General features: G+C 39.9%; 1 protein-coding gene and 1 long non-coding RNA gene across 3 annotated transcripts in view; both read left to right on the top strand.

Annotated features, from left to right (window-relative positions):
* Positions 1–21,886, top strand: part of prdm6 (PR domain containing 6) — a 56,944-nt gene that overhangs the window by 13,450 nt on the left and 21,608 nt on the right. For both annotated transcript variants that reach the window (XM_014174906.3, XM_082969333.1), the window contains exon 4: positions 19,999–20,126. In XM_014174906.3, coding sequence (XP_014030381.1) covers positions 19,999–20,126 — 128 coding nt within the window. The remainder of the gene's footprint in view (positions 1–19,998; positions 20,127–21,886) is intronic.
* Positions 4,209–7,193, top strand: LOC106587042 (uncharacterized). Its single transcript, XR_001324347.3, has 4 exons — positions 4,209–4,530; positions 5,368–5,456; positions 5,601–5,678; positions 6,455–7,193. It is a non-coding gene; the product is annotated as an uncharacterized LOC106587042 (long non-coding RNA).

Genomic DNA, 21,886 nt, shown 5'->3' with positions numbered 1-21,886 from the left:
GCATAGTTGAAAGATATGTGTTGCGTAGAAACCCGAAGTGGGTGGCCAGCAGAGATAGATGGGATGGGCTGAGGGAAGCTGAGGGTTGGGATGTGGAATTGGAGACAAGTGGGAGTGGAGTTGCTGTGTGGGAGATAGAATGATGGTCAAAGATAAAAGTAAAAAATAAATGTAAAAAAAGTACATTTGAATGACACTGAGGGGCAGTGTTTTTACAACTAATGCCGGTTTGCCTGAGGCTGATGCCGTGCAGGTGTTTGTACACATGCATTTACACACACTCACATTCAAATAAACACATACAAGAACACACACATACATGTAATAGTGCCAGACATGCACACAAACATATACAGTTGGCATTGCTGTTATGATTTTAGTTGTCCTTGATGTCCTTTGTTTTAAATGTATTATTTTGTTTTATATTTTTTTTGCATTGTTGTTTGCTGTTTTCTTCTGTCTTTTCCTTTTTTCTCTTTAGTTTATTCTCTTGGTTGTTGGTGTATTGGGGGTTCTTGGGGGTGGGGAATGGAATTAATTGTATTTTTTATTTTTCATCTTGGGGGGGACTGTAGGAGGGGTCTAGAATGGTTGAGGGACAGCTATTGGGGAACTGTGGGGGGATCTTGGAGGGTTCGGGTTCACGTTTTTTGGCCTGGTGGTAGATCGGTCAACTTGCCCTTGAGCAGGGCATTGACCCTGGATGCTTCTGTGTGTCGCTCTGAATGGGAATCTGTTGGATGACTGGTATGATGTAGTTGTTGAGCGGCTTCACTGCAAGTATATTGTATGTTTCGAATATTCAATAAATATTTAAATTTTTATTTTATTAAAAAAAGAAGACTCAATGCTGTAATCGCTGCCAAAGGTGCTTCAACAAAGTGCTGAGTAAGTGGTCTGAATACTTATGTAAATGTAATAATTCTGTTTTTTATTTGTAATAAATTAGCAAACATTTCTAAAAAACAGTTTTGGCTTTGTCATTATGGGGTATTGTGTGTAGATTGATGAGATAAAAAAACAATTGAATCAAGGCTGTAACGTAATCAAATGTGGAAAAAGTCAAGGGGTCCGAGTACTTTCCAAAGGCACTGTAAATATTATGGTTGTTAGTGTTTTTAGTTAATGACAAAAAGCAGGTTTACCATCGTCAAGCATGTCTATTTGATAGTAAAGTAAATGCATTCATTTGCTAATACCTACAGTTCCTTTAGAAAGTATTCACACCCCTTGACTTTTTCTACATTTTGTTGTCTTATAGCCTAAATATAAAATTCATTCAATTTAGATTTTTTTTGTCACTGGCCCCATAATATCAAAGTGGAATTATGTAAAGTACCAGTCAAAAGTTTGGACACACTTACTCATTCAAGGGTTTTTATTTATTTTCATTATTTTCTACAATGTAGAATAATAGTTAAGACATCAAAACTATGAAATAACACATATGCAACCACGTAGTAACCAAAAAAGTGTTAAGCAAATCAAAATAGATTTTAGATTTTAGATTCTTCAAAGTAGCCACCCTTTGCCTTGATGACAGCGTTGCACACTCTTGGCATTTTCTCAACCAGCTTCACCTGGAATGCTTTTCCAACAGCCTTGAAGGAGTTCCCACATATGCTGAGCACTTGTTGGCTGCTTTTCCTTCACTGTGCGGTCCAACTCATCCCAAACCATTTCAATTGGATTGAGGTCAGGTGATTGTGGAGGCCAGGTCATCTGATGCAGCACTCCATCCCTCTCCTTCTTGGTCAAAAAACCAATGATAGTCCCACTAAAAGCAAATCAGATGGGATGGCGTTTCACTGCAGAATGCTGTGGTAGCCATGCTGGTTAAGTGTGCCTTGAATTATAAATAAATCACTGACAGTGTCACCAGCAAAGCACCCCCGCACCATCACACCTCCTCCTCCATGCTTCAAGGTGGGAACCACATGTGGAGATCATCCGTTCACCTACTCTGCGTCTCACAAAGACACTGCGGTTGGAACATGAAATCTGGAATTTGGACCTGTCAGAACAAAGGACCGATTTCCACCGGTCTAATGTCCATTGCTCGTGTTTCTTGGGCCAAGCAAGTCTCTTCTTCTTATTGGTGTCCTTTAGTAGTGGTTTCTTTGCAGCAATTCGACCACGAAGGCCTCCTCTGAACAGTTGATGCTGAGATGTGTCTGTTACTTGAACTCTGTGAAGCATTTATTTGGGCTGCAATTTCTGAGGCTGGTAACTCTGATGAACTTATCCTCTGCAGCAGAGGTAACTCTGTGTCTTCCTTTCTTGTTGCAGTCCTCATGAGAGCCAGTTTCATCATAGTGCTTGATGGTTTTTGCGACTGCACTTGAAGAAACTTTCAAAGTTCTTGAAACTTTCCGGATTGACTGACCTTCATGTCTTATAGTAATGATGGATTGTCATTTGTCTTTGCTTATTTGAGCGTCTTTTCTTATTTGAGCTGTTCTTGCCATAATATGGACTTGTTATTTTACCAAATAGGGCTATTTTCTGTATATCACCTCTACGTTGTCACAACACAACTTTTTGGCTCAAACGCATTAAGAAAGAAATAAATTCCACAAATTAACAAGGCACACCTGTTAATTGAAATGCATTCCAGGTGACTACCTCATGACACTGATTGAGAGAATGCCAAGAGAGTACAAAGCTGTCATCAATGCAAAGGGTGGCTACTTTGAAGAATCTTTTTACACTTTTTTGGATACTACATGATTCCATATGTGTTATTTCACAGTTTTATGTCTTCACTATTATTCTACAATGTAGGAAATAGTAAAAACATAGAAAAACCCTGGAATGAGTAGGTGTGTCCAAACTTTTGTCTGGTACTGTGTTTATTTTTTATGAATAATAATGAAAAAGTGAAATGTCTTGTCAGTAAGTATTCAGTCCCTCTGCAAGCCTAAATAAATGCAGGAGTAAAAATGTGCTTAACAAGTCACATAATAAGTTCCATGGAGTCTGTGTGAAATAATAATGTTTAACATGATTTTTGAATGACTACCTCATCTCTGTACCCCACACAAACAATTATCTGTAAGATCCCTCAGTCGACTAGTGAATTTCAACCACAAAGAGCAGGAAGGCTTTCCAATGTCTCGTGAAGAAGGGCACTTATTGGTGGCTGGGTAAGGCGTACATTACTGATCAATTAGAAGGAATACAATCAGTAGTTTGGTATACTATAGGTAGTCAATGTATGGCATTGTTGCAATCTGTGTCTGTGTCCTCTGATCACATTCAGGGCAATGAGCTGGAATAACAAGTAGTGGAGATTAAGAGAACTGATAAATTACTGAACTTACATTGATTTGCTGTAAAAGTGGACCAACAGTCATTGATTGCATCTCAGCACCAGTTTTCCACTTCTTTTGGAAAAGGCCTGTGCTAGGTAGATTATGGAAGGTTTTGAGGAAAGGTAAACAGATCCACTGCACTAACCTTCAGTAAACCTAACATTTTAAATTATAATCATACAGTATCACTGAGAAGACTGCTTTTACTTAGCAGCCAGTGTGAAAGCCCTGTAACAACTTAGGTTCAAATAGTATTTGCCATCACCAAGAGAGAGCAAGAACCATGAAAAAATATCTAGCCTAATCACTGATAGCCCTATATGAAACATTAAAACTAATTATCATGTAATGTCCAATGCCATTTATATTCCACTGCACTTACAGTCTCAACCAGGGGTTTGGTAAGGCGTTGATATATATTTTTTGTGACATTTTAAAGCTGCCACAATATGTGTATTGATGCTCTCTTATACTGTAGCTACCTACCTCTGCGGAATCTATTTGTGGCATATGTTAGTGTGATAGTCACCCCGAAAAGTCCTTAACCCTAATTCAACAGGCATTTTCTCTGGGTGAGGGTATGATGACAGATTTCAGTTGTGTCTGCCTTTATACCTCTGCCATTAATTACATTGAGTAAGCTTAAAGAGATGTTCCGGGAACTTTTGTATACTTTTTTCCCAGTAGTTCTAAAATTAGCCCTCATGAGCCAAAAGTGGTCCCCGAAGATTGCGTACTATATGCACCACGTGATTACTCGCTCTTGCGCTCTCTGCTGTGTGTACATGTGCATGGAGTTTCCACTGAGCCATTAGGCCTGCCCTGCAACCTCATTGGATAATGCTGGGCAGGCCCGGGCCAGCCTTCTTCTTTCACTGTGCAACCTCATTGGACCTGATCACATGATTGTGCCTTCTCTAGAAAAAACAAATGTCATGCATGTAGCTCTCTCATGCACTCACTCACTCCCTCAAGCCAGCCATAGAGGAAGGTTACTCCAGCCATAATTGTGCTAAAAAACTTGGATGCTATTGATACTTATGATGTCAGGCCCAAGAAGCAAAAACTAGATCTAGATGTCGAATGGCAGGGCCGCTCATGAAAGACAAAGGCAGAAGGCAAAATAACAGATATTGGATGCTTTTCCGAGATGGCCTCAAGGAAGTGTTGCCTCATCCAGTGTTGGACATCCATAAAAGTAATCTTCGGTCGAAAGGTAAGATACTAAACTTTAGCATTAGAAACAATGTTGATATTTTATTCAGTTAGAAGCCTATTTTGAGTGTTTATGTAAAGAGGAATTGTTCTGTGTCTCTGTTAGCTAGGCTCGCCAACAGTCTGTCTGTGTCATAGTATGCTTTCAAAGGTAACGTAGCAAGCTAGCTAGCTAACATGGCAAATGCATATTAGGGAACACATTTCAAAACATGAAATCACTCTACTAATGTATGTTGTGTATTTTTGTAGATGCATAGAATCTCTTGTTGACTGGCTAGAAGGGTGGAAATTGTTGTTGTTTGTAGCTACCAGTGTCTAGCTAGCAGGCTAAGTGGCTAGGCTATGTTTACAACTGGTTGTCTGTAACTATATGAAACAGTAGATTTCGGTGCTAGCTATATTGTTATTATTAGGTTATACGATAGAGAATGATAGAGGTCTCTAGTGGCCAAAAGGCTGTTTTAGCATGGGCAGCGCCATTGAGGGCTTCCACCATTTTAATATAAGCAACTGGGTGGGGCTTCCAACTTCATTGGCTGATCCCTCCTGATGACTCATGTCCATCCAGGTCATCAGAAGGGATCAGCCAATAGTGAAGAAGAAAATATAGAGATTCCCTCAATGGCACAGCCCTGTCAGAGACTCTATAATGGTACAGATACAAAGATGAGTCTTCTATCATTCTCTATGGGGAATACCTAGTACCTTTTTCACTTTCTGCAGCTCGATTTCATATTTTGATCTGCTGCCTAGTTGAAGCCAAGCCCCTGATGCAGTGTCAGTGTGTTACTTCGACTTTTTAGTATCCTTTGTAAGTAATGTGATCATTTTCCAGACAAGAATTACTGATAGAAGAACAAGGAATAGCAGAGCTGGGTTCAGACATGCCAGATGATCAAACATGCAAGAGGCTCTTGGCGTCAGGTAAGGTTTGATTTTGACTAGCTGTCATTTGTTGATGGAATGTTTCCCATGTTATTTGTGTCATATATGGACTCTGAAGAAAGATTTACAAGCCTAGCTTCATCATGTTCTGGCCATTTAACCTGTTGTGTTTTCTATTTGAAGAATGGGCAATATGAGTATTGCTAATGAAGATGATGGCAGTTTGAATGAGGATGAGATCAATGACATTCACAACAGCATGTAAATATAACTGTGCTCTGTTCCCTGTAATGTAGCTACAGTTTGTGTAAAACTAGAATACTGTGAGAATCATCACATAAGCAGGCATGTAGGTCATGTGATGAATTGGCATCAACACTCTTATGGTCTGTAAGGAATATGTCTCTCTGGTTTCTGCCCAGTGGAATAAGAAGTAGGATGGTGGCTAGGACGATGGTTCCAGCAGTTTACAAACAATAGGTCTGACCCATCAGGGAGTGTACCTGTTAGGCCAAACATGATGTTTGTAAATGGCTGGAACCATCTCCCTAGACGGCATGTTATTACATACCGACAATTTGCAGTTGTACATATTACAATACAGTGTAGCCTATTGTCACCTGATGCAAAGCCGCTTTTAAATAATAGCTGTCTCTAATTGAGTTTATGTGATGACTCATCATTGATTCTGTAGAAGTGACAGCAGTGTAGCGTTTACTTGACTCATCTATGTTTTCAGAATTGTATGGTTTTAAAGTGACTGATCATATCACATAAACGTCAAATCCACTAACACACTCATAGCCAAATCTAGTTAAGGTTTCACATGAGCAAAGGACCAGGTTTGTGAACAAAACCAGAATATCTATATGTTTACATGTTGGTAAACCAGGTGCACAGCTTTATGTTCATGGCCGTCACTGTGTGCAAATTCCCACTCTTATTGTCATAAAGTTTTGAAAGGCTCTGCACAAATGAATTTATTTTGTTGGACGTGTAACCCATTTCTGTATGCTAAAGACTTTTTGTATGTGCAGGAGATGGACATCAGCAGTCATGAACCTCCAGTCCCACATCCACCACACCTTGACCTTCCTGCGGTCTTGGCAATCCCCTTACCACACTGGAGTTGCAATAATTAAGCAAGAAGCATATTACTGTTCACACAGACAATGTTCTTTTTCTGGAACTTTATTTTCAAAAAACAACCAGTGGACTTCTGAACTTTACAAATAACTAATAAATTCACACATAAACAAATGTCAACATGGATTTTCACAAGACACCTAGACCTACCTATAAAGCTATGGCTACAGTAAGCTCTAATAACCTTGTAAATGATTTATACACATTTTTAAAGGCCAATCATATGATTATGGCTTGCTTCCTATAAGAAAACAGACAACACATATTATTCTTATACAATTCCTGTGTTTCTCACATGTGACAATATATACTGCCAACGTGTAGTTCTGTATTTTGTGTATGAATGTGGGCTACTTCATATAAGACATATAGTCCACTTATATTAGTTACATGTTTCAGCAGTACTCATATAAGAATACTTTTGATTCATAGAGACCCTTTCGAAAGTACCATACACAGTTATACAGGTGTAACATGATGGGCTATTGTGCTAGAATATGTTTAATAGGTTACTGGAATTATATTGAATATTGTTTATACATGCTATCAAATATCCCTGCATTAGAGTGGGAAAGAGAGTTATGTTCAGAAGTTATGCATTTTCATAATAAATTAGTCCTATGAAATATCCATTGACATTTTGCATGCTGAGCGCTATTGCAAATGCACCTCGTACTGTGTCATAATTTGCTCCCTCATTCTCTCAGTCCTTGGCCCTAGAGCATCTATTCCAACCCTCGCTGCTCGACTTGGACCCTGGGCAGCTCGAGCCTGGCCCTGGGGTACACGCACCTTGTACAACCTGTCCTTGTCCTCCTCTCATCTGTGGACCATGTCCTCTCCCTCGGCTAGTCTGATGACGAGCAACACATTGTATACGTTGATTGTCAATATGGGAAGCTACTAATAGACTTGTGATTTTTAGATTTCATATGTTAATGGTAAGTAATAAAAAGTAATTACTGAAGTTATGAATGGATACTGCTAATCCTGTAGCTTTATTAGTACAATATTTTCATTAGCTACATATCCACTATGTGGAGTACTGTGAAGTATAGCTAACTATAGCCAGAGCCTTTTATTTCCTGTTTCAAAATACATGGCTCAATACATGGCTCTAGCTATAACTAACAAACTAGCCTAGCTCGACTAACAACCTGCGATGTTGTCATAAAATACATCAGTTTGTAAATCTGTGTTCATAAAAACACTGTCTTTAGCTTGTATACCTTGTCTCTTCAGCTGACATGTTGAAAATATTTACACAATCCATGCGACATCTCTATTAGCTAACTACTGTCTGCCTCTCGTCAATGTGCATCTTGCTAACTGTCACTCAAATGACGAGGGGCTGAAGCTCATTGGCTAGAGGGCTGGCCCACGTGTGACAAGGTTGCAGTATGTCACCAAAATCTGTGTAGATTCCCTGAATAGGGACAATGGTGCCACACAGCTTCCAGAAAACAGTCACTTTCAAACACATTGACACATCCAGCCCAAAGTGGGAGGTTTAAAGAATACTGACACATTCGCCAAAGTTCTGGAACATCTCTTTAATCGTCTCTGTTACTACCACTGGCTCCAGAAAAGTTTATTTAGATGTATCATCATCCTTTGGTAATAATGCTAAATGGTAATTATTGCTAAATGTTAATTATTGAATGAGTGGTTTGGCCTTGAACTGCACACAATTCAATGAACTGAAAATGAGCATGTTCACTTTAGGTGTGTTCACACCATTGAACCGATACAGTGCGGCTCGAGTATCTCATTTGAAGAATCCATCATATGGAGCATAACTGATCCACGTAACCCATTTACATGCCAGCATCGCTTGGGACATGGCCGTTAAGTGTTTCGGCCGATAAGATGGTGGTGGTGGGTAATCCTGTCTGCTTGGGGTCTGTGCTATCCCTGAGTGGGCCGGGTGGGACTCTCCCCAGCTCCCAGCCTCCGTCTAATGGCTTCGGAGGCTGATTTACTTGATGTAATAAGGCCAGGAGGTCAAACGACTATCAGGCAGCCTTTGGGGTTGCTCCTCTAGCCAGGCATCAACACACAGCTGTTCCAGGACGATTTACAGCCCGGACAGTGACAGGGCCCAATCAGCGCGCCGTAAATGTCGGCCCAGGGAGATTGAGCAGTAACTAAAGCAGTGACAGGACACTGGGAGACAGATCAATGGCTGAGGGGCCACTGAGAACTAACTGAAAGCCACAGCACCTTCTTACCGGACCCAGGAAAAGGAAACATGAGGACCATAAATGGGTGTTATATGTTCTTGGATAAGTTCTTTGATATCTGACACGTTATTGGATTTCTGACTTCCTCTTCTTAACATTTACTGTATGTCATTTTCCCCCTCCTCAACGCTCCATCATTATCATGTATGGGACGTATATAGTACTACCAGAGTATAGTACTTCTAGTTAGAAAGAAAGCATTATTATGTTTTCTTTTCTGCAGTTAAAATCAGTTCTGTGTGGCGCCAGGAGAATTCGACATTTACTGACAGGGGTCATTCCACTAAATGAGTGCCTTTTGATATTTTAAGTAGAAATGGAGAATTTAAGAAATCCAATTTTGAATATGAAAAAAGGCTTGCTAAAGTGCCAAAATTCAAAAGAAACATTTTCTCTACTAGTCAAATCATATAATAAAAGCACGTCAATCCTGTTACCCATAGATAGACAGGCTAGAAATGTTTTAACAATTAAATATTTTTGTGAAGCTTGTATTCAATTGCCACTCCCTGTTGCACAAAACAACCTTCCATCCCCCTGTCACAAGGGGATTTATGTCTGATTTAAGAAGAAATCACCAACCCTGTTACTTTATTTGGCACTAAATAGGCACTTTCTATAGTCCTTTTTAGATACCATGAAGATTTTTGAGTTATATTTGAGTTTTATTGTAATTCTGACATCGTTATGCCAACACAGGACATATTATGGTATTGACATGGCAAGGCCTGGCAGTTATTGTCTGTCTCTTCATCATGGTGTAGGTAAACTTCGTCCACTTGGCTTTGAAATGATTTGTTTGTTATCTAAACACAGTTGACAGATAGGTGTGAATAGGGTTGCACATTTTGGGGAATATTCAGAGGTGGAAACTTTCCATGGGAATTAACAGGAATATATGGGAATTAACGGGAATATATGGGAATTAATGGAAATATATGCAAATTGTATTAATCACATTTAAATGTAGATGTTTTTTGCATTGGATATATTTACCATATCATATGGAGACAGAAACATAAACCTTTTACCTTATCATAAGTAGACATAATTGCAAATGATTAAATCCTTCCAATATATATATATTTTTAAACAATTTAGTTACAAATGGAACTTTAATTAAATGAGTTGACTCCTCGCATGGGATGATTTCACGGAACAACAAAAGAAAGGGAATATTGAATGATCCCCAATGATCCATCGCATCTCCCAAAAACGTTTTCAACATCTGAAAAATGATAGTCTAGAAACTAAAGCTTTGGTTGTCTTCCTCTCAGGCTTCCATGTCTTCTCCCTGGACCTCCTCAATGTCCACCTCTAGAACATCAGACTCTGAGAACATCAGACTCTGAGGCCTCATCTTCACTGTCGCTTTCCAACCTTGTTGAGGATGGCTCATTGTCAGGCTCAAAAAGCCTCAAATTTGCCCGGATGGCCACCAATATTTCAACCCTTGTATTGGTCAGCCTTTTGCGTGCTTTGGTGTGTGTGTTCCCAAACAAGGACCAGTTGCGCTCTGAGGTGGCTGATGTTGTTGGGATTTGGAGGAGGATGGAGGCAACAGGGGAAAGAGCCTCAGATCCACAAAGTCCCTTCGACCAGGTGGCTCATGAGATATGTTGGCACGACTGCCATATTGCATCTCTGTCCCAAAGCCCTTGCTTGGAAGTGTACTTTGCCAGACTGCAAAGAACCTTGCTCTCATCCAGGCCAAGATGGTGAGACATGGTAGTGATGACACCATAGGCCTTGTTGATCTCTGCACCAGACAGGATGCTCTTGCCAGCATACTTGGGGTCCAACATGTACGCTGCAGCGTATATGGGCTTCAGGCAGAAGTCATCACGCTTTTTGATGTATTTCAGAACTGCAGTTTCCTCTGCTTGGAGCAACAGTGAAGTGGGCAGGGCAGTACGGATTTCTTCTCTTACATCTGCAAGCAGAGTCTGAACATCAGACAGAATGGCATTTTCTCCCTCAATCCGTGCAATGGCTACTGCTATAGGTTTCAGGAGTTTCAGGCTGCTTACCACTCTCTCCCAAAATACATCATCCAGGAGGATCCTCTTGATGGGGCTGTCCATATCGGCAGACTGAGATATGTCCATTTCTTGGAGAGACTCCTTCCGCTCCAGGAGACTGTCAAACATGATGACAACACCACCCCAACGGGTGTTGCTGAGCAGCTTCAATGTGGCGCTCTTAATCTCCTCCCTATGCTTAGTGAGGTAAATTGCTGCTATACCTTGACGACCCTTCACATACCTAACCATTTCCTTGGCTCTCTTGTAGTGTATCCATTGTTTTCAGTGCTATGATGTCCTTGTGGAGCATATTCAATGCATGAGCAGCACAGCCAATGGGTGTGATGTGAGGGTGGGACTCCTCCACTTTAGACCAAGCAGCCTTCATGTTCGCAGCATTGTCTGTCACCAGTGCAAATACCTTCTGTGGTCCAAGGTCATTGATGAATGCCTTCAGCTCATCTGCAATGTAGAGACCGGTGTGTCTGTTGTCCCTTGTGTCTGTGCTCTTGTAGAATACTGGTTGAGTGGTGTAGATGATGTAGTTAATTATTCCTTGCCCACGAACATTCGACCACCCATCAGAGATGATAGCAATACAGTGCTTTCTGTATGGTTTGTTTGACCTTCACTTGAACTCTGCATCGAGCAAATGAGTAGATAAAGTATGTCTGGTTGGAGCGGTGTATGCTGGGCAATGAAAATTCAGAAATCTCTTCCAATACACATTGCCTGTGAGCATCAGAGGTGAACCAGTTGCATACACAGCTTGAGCAAGACATTCTTCAGCATTTTTCTGACTACATTCCTCCATTGAGTCAAAAAACATCTGATTCCATGAGGACCATGAGCTGTTGCTATCGATAAGGTGTCTGATTTATCATTTTCACCTCAAATAGAAGTAGAGGGACTTCTGTCAGAGGTTGCTTGGTGTGAGTGCTGAGGGAACTTTATGCACTTGGCCAGATGATTCTGCATCTTTGTTGCATTCTTCACATATGATTTGGCACAGTATTTGCAAATGTACACAGCTTTTCCTTCTACATTAGCTGCAATGAAATGTCTCCACACATCCGATAGTGCCCGTGGCATTTTCCTGTAAAGATTAGAAAGAAATGAGTAAAATAAATAATAATAATATTCCATGTAAAGAGAAATAGTTAAAAAGTTAGATTGAACAACTCCTTTGTAAGATACATGTTTTAAAATTAAACATGTATGGAAACAGGTGAATGAACATTCCTCAGTTAGCAGGCTCAAGCAAGCTAAAACCCACATGGTAGCAAAAACGAACTAGCAGAAATTGTTAACAAGTTAGAAATGATTTAACCTGTTTGGGATAGAGGGCAGTATTTTCACGGCCGGATAAAAAACGCACCCGATTTAATCTGGTTACTACTCCTGCCCAGAAACTAGAATATGCATATAATTAGTGGATTTGGATAGAGAACACTCTAAAGTTTCTAAAACTGTTTGAATGGTGTCTGTGAGTATAACAGAACTCATATGGCAGGCCAAAACCTGAGAAGATTCCATACAGGAAGTGCCCTGTCTGACAATTTCTTGTCCTTCTGTAGCATCTCTATCGAAAATACAGCATCTGTGCTGTAACGTGACATTTTCTAAGGCTTCCATTGGCTCTCAGAAGGCGCCAGGAAGTGTAATGGGGTGTCTGCAGTCTCTGGGCGAAGAACAGCAGGAGTTTTTGTGAGTGGTCAGGCTGGGAGGGAACAGTGACACTGGAGATGCGCGTCCACGAGACGACTCCATTTTTTTCTTTCAGCCTTTGAATGAATACAACGTCGCCCGGTTGGAATATTATCACTATTTTACGAGAAAAATAGCATAACAATTGATTTTAAACAGCATTTGACATGCTTCTAAGTACGGTAATGGAATATTTTGACATTTTTTGTCACGAAATGTGCTTGCGCGTCACCCTTCGGATTGTGACCTGAACGCACGAACAAAACGAAGGTATTTGAGTAGAACTATGGATTATTTGGAACCAAAACAACATTTGTTGTTGAAGTAGAAGTCCTGGGAGTGCATTCTGACGAAGAACAGCAAAGGTAATCCAATTTTTCTTATAGTAATTCTGAGTTTTGTGAGGGCCAAACTTGGTGGGCGTCAAATTAGCTAGCCATGATGGCCGGGCTATGTACTCAGAATATTGCAAAATGTGCTTTTGCCGAAAAGCTATTTTAAAATCTGACACCGCGTTTGCATAAAGGAGTTCTGTATCTATAATTCTTAAAATAATTGTTATGTTTTTTGTCAACGTTTATCGTGAGTAATTTAGTAAATTCAAACAGTTTAACCTGTTTGGGATAGGGGGCAGTATTTTCACGGCCAGATAAAAAACGTACCCGATTTAATCTGGTTACTACTCCTGCCCAGAAACTAGAATATGCATATAATTAGTAGATTTGGATAGAAAACACTCTAAAGCTTCTTAACAAAAAATGCTGTCATATAAAATATATTCACCCCACCCAGTATTGTAATCAAAACTTACCAGAAAGCAGGTAGTCCTTGGCTTAGACAGTGTAGTAGTGTGGGCTCAATAGCATCTCATTAGTGTGCTAGATCTTGAGAATCAGCTGTACATGTGATGGAAGAATGCACTGTGCATGCAGAGGGTTGAAATTCCATTGAATTGGGGATAGTTTAACCCAAATATGCCACAAAACCTAGAATTGCCTTATGTGTATCCAACAATAAAGTTCACTGTTATAAACTCTCTTTTTTGAAGAATTTAAGCAAAATTCCCAGATTTAACTTCCCATGGAAAATTTCTAGAAAGTTTCCTACCCTTTGCAACCCTAGGTGTGAATATCAAAAGAAGAAAAAGCTCTTCTGCTCCATTTTGTGATTTATCTTTATTTCTCCTTTATTTGCTCAACACATCAGTAGAATCCCAATCCCACAACAACACATACAAACAACTCCCTTTGCTTTCAGAACATCAGCAGTTACTGTAAAGTGGCCTTTAAAATGCTGTATACAGAGATTTATAAATTTGGCAATTTCCTTGATTATCGCAATCATTTACAAAATTGATTGCTCCAGTGAGCTATAGACAGATTTCAGCAATGCTATTGACAGGGTTCACCTCCGTAATAAACAGGCCGCTCCTCAATAAAGTGAGTTGTCACTACGCCAGGGCTTGTTTAGCATGCAGAGAAAACTGAAGGTCACGTATGCAGGGAAATGTATAATAATGGAGGGGCTGAACTGTTGACATTGATAGCATACAGAGGGTAAGTCATATGCTGTGGTGTTTATTGGACATGATGGGAAGAAATACAACAGGGTGTACATATGTGTTTGTGTTGTGCTGTCAGATCCTGTCGGGAAGAAAATACACAACACGGGAGAGACACAGCACTGCTCGAGAAGCTAAAAGCTGTTTTCACTGATGTTGAGTTTGCAGACACACACTTTGCCTTTGCTTTGCATTTGTAACCCTCTGTGTAGACTAGAGTACAATGAAGGCTATTAATCAGTGTGTGTTTTCTGGGCTGCCCTGTCGTATGTGGGTCATTCCACCAATTCGGTGCCTTTTGAGAAGTGTGACTTGGTCAAAAACAAACACTTGATTTCACCTAATTTTACTGAATTACAGTTCATATCAGGAAATCAGTCAATTTAAATCAATTTTAAGATACCTTAAATAAAAAAAGTAGTGGCGTGGATCAGAAAACCAGTCAGTATCTGGTGTGACCACCATTTGCCTCATTGCCTTCGTGTGACCACCATTTGCCTCATCTCCTTCGCATAGAGTTGATCATGCTATTGATTGTGGCCTGTGGAATGCTGTCCCACTCCTCTTCAATGGCTGTGCAAAGTTTCTGGATATTGGCGGGAACTGGAACACGCTGTCGTACACATCGATCCAGAGCATCCCAAACTGCGCAATGGGTGTCATGTCTGGTGAGCAAGCCATGGAAGAACTGGGACATTTTCAGCTTCCAGGAGTTGCGTACAGTTCCTTGCATCATGGGGCTGTGCATTATCATGCTGAAACATGAGTTGATGACGGCAGATGAATGGCATGACAATAGGCCTCAGGATCTCATCACGGTATCTCTGTGCATTCAAATTGCCATCGATAAAATGCAATTGTGTTCGTTGTTCGTAGATATGCCTGCCCATATCATAACCCAAATGCCACCATGGGGCACTCTGTTCACAACGTTAACATCAGCAAAACACTTGCCCACACAATGCCATACACATGGTCTGCGGTTGTGAGGCCGGATGGACGTACTTCCAAATTCTCTCAAACGACGTTGAAGGCAGTTTATGGTAGAGAAATTAACATTCAATTTATCTGGCAACAGCTCTGGTGGACATTCCTGCAGTCAGCATGCCAATTGCACGCTCCCTCAAAACTTGAGACATCTCTGGCATTGTGTTGTTGTTCCCAGCACAAGGTGCACCTGTGTAATGATCATGCTGTTTAATCAGCTTCTTGATATGCCAGACCTGTCAGGTGAATGGATAATCTTAGCAAAGGAGAAATGCTCACTAACAGAGATGTAAACAAATTTGTGCACAAAATTTGAGCGATATAAGCTTTTTGTGCATATGGAACATTTCTGGGATCTTTTATTTCAGCTCATGAAACCTGGGACCAACACTTTACATGTTGAATTTATATTTTTGTTCAATGTAGATGATGTTCAATGTTTCTTTAGGGGAAAAAAGGAAGGGTTTCATCATATTAAAATGAGAGTGCAGTTCACGTACATAACAGGGTTGATCTTAAAATGAGGGACAGACGTAAATTAATCACTAATCACATGAAATAAAAAATAATCTTCAGAAATTACTTTTGTCAAAGCAACAAAATAACTATGGCTTTACAATGATGGTGCAATTTGGGGATTAAGTGGGTTCAAATATTTCTTGAAGTTACACATGGTTGACGGAGGGACATGATTAATGATTCATTTTGGCCCTTTAGCAAACATTTTTTCATATTCAAAATCAGATGTATTGAATTTTCCATCTGGTCTATATTAAAGGGCACTAATTTAATAAAACAGGCTTTTAAAATGCAATATTGGTGCACAATTTATACAGAAAATATCAAAGGGATGCAAAAGGAACTCACTTCGTGGAACGACCCATATTACACTATGTGGAGGAGATTGGGGCCTAATACGTATTGTAGGGATCAGTGGCTTCGCAAATGTGTCCCAATGTACATTAGATAGAAGTTCATAAAGCATTCAAAAAGCGCCATAAAGCCTGCTTAATGCATGTTGTTATGCATTTCCAACGTATCGTACATAAATACTGTGTTACGTCAAATCCAATGTCACACGAAGGCCAGAAAAAAATATCATGCAGCATTTTGGGACAACGCTATGCGTATGTTGTCAATCATTACACCTTCATGCGACATGAGATGATTTTTTTAGTCCAGGCACACAGAAAAATATGGATAATTATTTGTGCTGACAGTACTCCATGTGTTTGTTATCGGCCTAATATAACAAGTTGGAACAACATGACCCGAGACTCAGCAACGCTGATAGAAGGAAGGAATACAAATTAATCTTTCTCAAAAGGAGTGAAAAACGATTCCACTCGAAAATATATTTTGGATACTGCAAAGCAAACACAAAAAAATATCAACATAAATATCACATCTGTAAACATCACTTGCTGTTGTCCAGCTGGACAGAAGAAAAGGAGAAAAAATACCCATTTAACAGTGAGAATATTTCTCACTTAGAAAGACGGACAATGACTTATTTTTCCCTGGATTTGGGAAGAGGAGCTTGTACTCAGCGGGACACCCTGGAAGAGCTCCAGCATCAAAGTGTCTGGATCAGACGAGTCAAACAGTGTGCTGCTCCACAGGCCAGGGAAATGAATGGACTGTCAGGACTTTTTCAAGTGGACCAAAAAAAAATATGTTGGGGTGCAGTGAAGGGTTCAGTGGCTGCTGCTTGTGATCACAGCACAGGCTCTGTTGATGAGAGGCTGCTCTCCTCACTGCTTCATCGGCCTGTGGGATCTATAAGCACTATAGTAAAGATGACAGGCTGGCTTCTCCATCCAAATACGATTTTTAAAATGTCACTTTTTCACCCTGCTACTTTCCAAATAACAATAACCTGATGTTGAATGTCACTACATTCTGTTCCCATTGCAATATACGATGAAAGAAATTCCCAATTCCATGACTGCTGTATGGCAGTGATATGACATTGATCTGGCTATTTTTTTTGCCATTTCTTTTTGTATTACGGAAAATTACCAAATGTAAGATTCCACTTTGTATTTCCCATCACCCTTGTCTATTATTAAGTGCTCACCACTTAAATTGTGACTCAGTCCAGATTTTAGGAAAACTAGTTTAAAAATGTCAGCTGTTGGATAGAAAAAAAGGAAATAAGTAAATAAAAGTATAATTTTCTTAATTTTCTTAATTTCTTAATGTCTGTCTACAGTGCACAATCATCTCTTGTCTCTTTGTCTCAAAATGGACATGATAATTTAGATAAAGCAGCTGGAGGACCTGTCTTGTACTTGTGTAACAAACATCTCCAGTGTAAGTAATGTCTTAAAGGGAAAGTTCACCCAAATTAGAAAATCACAATTGGTTTCCTTGCCCTGTAAAAGTCTATGGACAAGGTGTGAGAGCAATCCTTGCTTTGGTTTATTTTTCTGGGCACTGTTTCCACATGCTAACGTTTTAGCATCTGTGGCACAAATCTCATTCAAGTCACTGGACCGATATTAGCATTTTTTGCGCATCATGTTCAAATGATCGATAAGTGACTTTGTTGAGGTTCACAATCAATTTGACATACTTTTGGATGATTTTGACATGTTGTGCAAAAAAAGCTAATATAAAATGCTAAAATGTTAGCATGTGGAAACAGTGCCAAGGAAACTAGATTGCTTACAGGGTAAGGAAGCCAATATGTAATTTTGTAATTTGGGTGAACTATCCCTTCAAGTATTCTATCATGCTGTCAAAGCTAGAGATGGTTCACCAGAAAAGCCACAAGGATAAGAATGGAATGGGATAAGGAAGGGGAATCACAGCCGACAAACTACATGTCAGAGATTCAATGGGGTCAGTGGGGTCTTGAAATCTCATCCATTTTGCTGGTGGCCAGTGACAAGGCTCGAATCCCCTTACTGCCTAGATGCAAACTGAATGAACTGCGACAGGGATAAAGCTGTTTTATACATTTCGAAGAGTAGGACATTGTACATCACTGTTATCCATGATTATCCCCGACAAAAATATCTTCTAGAATAAACAATTAAAATGTTTTATTCAGAAATTATTATATTGCTTAGATACGGTCCTTACATCTTATATTTATGTCTCTATGTTTTCACTTCAATGTACTTATTAGTCAACCAGCTTTTCCAAAATGAGCAGCTTTTTTTGCCATGAACATGATGAAATGGCCAAATAAATATATATTGTTTTCTCATTGTGTGGCTATTTCAGATTGGTTGGTTGATATATAGTGACTGATATTGGGGGCACATATGTTAACAGGGCTTTAAGTAAGAGTGAGAGAGCGAGAACTAGAAGCCTCGTTTATACCTGGTGCTAAAATGCATTGGTCCTGATCTTGTCCACATTCTGATTGTGCCTATATTTTCAGATATGCATCTACACATGGTATTAAAATGTGTCTCTTATCTATCCACTGTGTCCACATTGTGACCAGGTTTCCTGGTCCCTCACTGTATGCAAATTATTTGACAGATATTCTTTAAAAATATTATGAATTTACACATATCGATGTCATAAGTCAATGGTACCACCTGTCAATGATTTTAGAAGTGATCATGATGATGGTTTAAATGGTTTCACTGTCCAGATGTTTTATTATTGTCACACACCGGATACTGTAAGTGCAGTGAAATGTTTTATTTTTTTTATTTTTACAGGGTCAGCCATAGTAGTACAGCACCCGTGGAGCAAATTAGGGTTAAGTGCCTTGCTCAAGGGCACATCGACAGATTTTTCACTTTGTCGGCTCAGGTATTCGAATGCTCTAAACCACGTGTCAAACTCATTCCACAGAGGGCCGAGTGTCTGCGGGTTTTGCTCCTCCCTTGGACTTAATCGATGAATTAAGCTCACTGATTAGTAAGGAACTCCCCTCATCTGGTTGTCTTGGTTTTAATTGAAAGGAAAAAACAAAAACCAGCAGACACTAGGCCCTCTATGGAATGAGTTTGACTCCCTGCTGCCCTATGTCTACACTTGTGAAATATCCAGAAACAATGCATGCCCGACTACCTCCGGAGGTGGGCAGGAAGATCGGATCACAATCAGATCATCGTCTACACCTGTCTACAAATGTGGGCACAATCAGGATGTGGAGACAATCAGGACAAAGGACGCATGTTAGAACCTGGTATAAATGGGGCTAGAGAGAGGAAGGAAAGGAAGCCACTCAAATATTTGAAACCAAAATTATATGCCATCCTTTTAAAGATGGAATCCGCAGTAAGTGGAAAAAGCGACACTGTCTGCCTCACGGCCAGTGTTATTGTAATTTTTTTACAAAGCAGAGGTGGGGGTAAAACAAACTTCATTACTTATGCTGTTGTTCTATCGCATGTGCAATGTTGTTTGCAGCAACTTTGTTGTTGTAATATCGCAAACTGACATGGCAGTTTCACCATTAAGGATTCCAGCTTTAACTCACATCATCAACTTTAGATGCTGTTAACCTAGAGCAAATCATTTTCATACTTAAACGATACTCTAGGGCAGGGCTATCCAACCCTGTTCCTGGAGAGCTACCCTCCTGTAGGTTTTGCTTCAACCCCCGTTGTAACTAACCTGATTCAGATTATCAACGAGCTAACTATTTGAATCAGTGTGCTAGGTTAGGGTTGGAGTGAATCTACAAGACAGTAGCGCTCCAGGAACAAGGTTGGAGAGCCCTGCTCTAGGGCAAATAATTTTTATACTTATACAATGCTCTCACATGTACACTGTTTACATTTTACAACAACATATGGAGCTTGGCAATCCATCACATTCCTAATTCCTGTGTGCGTCATTGTTGAAAGTGGTGTAGATAACAATTAAAGGGTGCTTTAATGAATCATGCTTGTTGTGTATCTGCAGGAAGACTAACTACATAAACCCCCATTGCCTTCCAGATCTATGACCAGGAAGGGACGTTACAGCACTTTATTGACGGCAATGAGCCGAGCAAGTCGAGCTGGATGAGATACATTCGCTGTGCACGGCACTGTGGCGAGCAAAACATGATGGTGGTCCAGTACAGGTAAAGACTGCATGGAATGTGGGTGGAGAAGTACCATGTTACTTCCACCAGTAATTTAATCATTTAGAAATTGTATTAACATTAATATCACTCCATACCATGTCGGCCCAACTGTGAGTACAGCATGTGATCAACACTATGTATTCAGGCATAAATTATTATTCACACAGCAAATTTGACAATGTCAGCTGTAGTCTATGCAGGCTTACCATACAGATGGCATATCTTAATTTGATCCTCCTGTTGTTGTAGGAATCTTCCTGCACAGCAGGGAATTCAAGCTTGAAGTCTATTTGAGGTTTAAAAAGGCTCCTAAAGTTTGTAATTTCCAATTAAAAATGTCAGACTTGATTTGCCCTAACAAAAAATGTGTTGGCCAGTCTCAATGTCAACAGTGAAGAGGCGACTCTGGGATGCTGGCCTTCTAGGCAGAGTTGCAAAGAAAAAAGCCATATCTCAGACTGGCCAATAAAAATAAAAGATTAAGATGGGCAAAAGAACACAGACACTGGACAGAGGAACTCTGCCTAGAAGGCCAGCATCCCGGAGTTGCCTCTTCACTGTTGACGTTGAGACTGGTGTTTTGCGGGTACTATTTAATGAAGCTGCCAGTTGAGGACTTGTGAGGCGTCTGTTTCTCAAACTAGACACTCTAATGTACTTGTCCTCTTGCTCAGTTGTGCACCTCCCACTCCTCTTTCTATTCTGGTTAGAGACAGTTTGCGCTATTCTGTGAAGGGAGCGGTACACAGCGTTGCACCAGATCTTCAGTTTCTTGGTAATTTTTCGCAATGAATAGCCTTCATTTCTCAGAACAAGAATAGACTGACGAGTTTCAGAAGAAAGTCCTTTGTTTCTGGCCTCTTAAGGATCCGCACCTTTTCCCCCCAGTTTTCGCCTAAAATGACACACCCAAATCTAACAGCCTGTAGCTCATGCCCTGAAGCAAGGATATGCATATTCTTGGTACCATTTGAAAGGAAACACTTTGACGTTTGTGGAAATGTGAAAAGAATGTAGGAGAATATAAAAACCAACAATTCTTTTGTATTTTTTGTACCATCATCTTTGAAATGCAAGAGAAAGGCCATAATGTATTATTCCAGGCCAGGTGCAATTTAGATTTTGGCCACGAGATGGCAGCAGTGAATGTGTAAAGTTATAGACTGATCCAATGAACCATTTGCATATCTGTTAAAAAAATTGTAACAAGACTGCCCAAATGTGCCTCATTTGTTTATTAATAACTTTTCATGTTCAAAATTGTGCACTCTCCTCAAACAATAGCATGGTGTTCTTTCACTGTAAAAGCTACTGTAATTGGACAGTGCAGTTAGCTTAAATTCTTGTTAATCTTTCTGCCAATATCAGATATGTCTATGTCCTGGTAAATGTTCTTGTTACTTACAACCTCATGCTAATCACATTAGCTTACGTTAGCTCAACCATCCCGTGGGAGGGACACCGATCCCAGCACAACAGTTTTCAGCTGTGCTAACATAATTGCCAAAGGGTTTTCTAATGATCAATTAGCGTTTTAAAATGATACACTTGGATTGCTAACACAAAGTGCCATTGGAACACAGGAGTGATGGTTGCTGATAAATCGGCCTCTGTACGCCTATGTAGATATTCCATAAAGAAATCTGCCGTTTCCAGCTACAATAGTCATTTACAACATTAACAATGTCTACACTGTATTTCTGATCAATTTTATGTTATTTTAATAAACAAAAAAATGTGTTTTTCTTTCAAAAACA

Source organism: Salmo salar, chromosome 26 (genome assembly GCF_965601325.2).
Source record: "Salmo salar chromosome 26, fSalSal1, whole genome shotgun sequence".
NCBI classification, from domain to species: Eukaryota; Metazoa; Chordata; class Actinopteri; order Salmoniformes; family Salmonidae; genus Salmo; species Salmo salar.
Note: the sequence above shows the minus strand (reverse complement) of the source record. Positions and strands in the feature narration are given on the sequence as shown.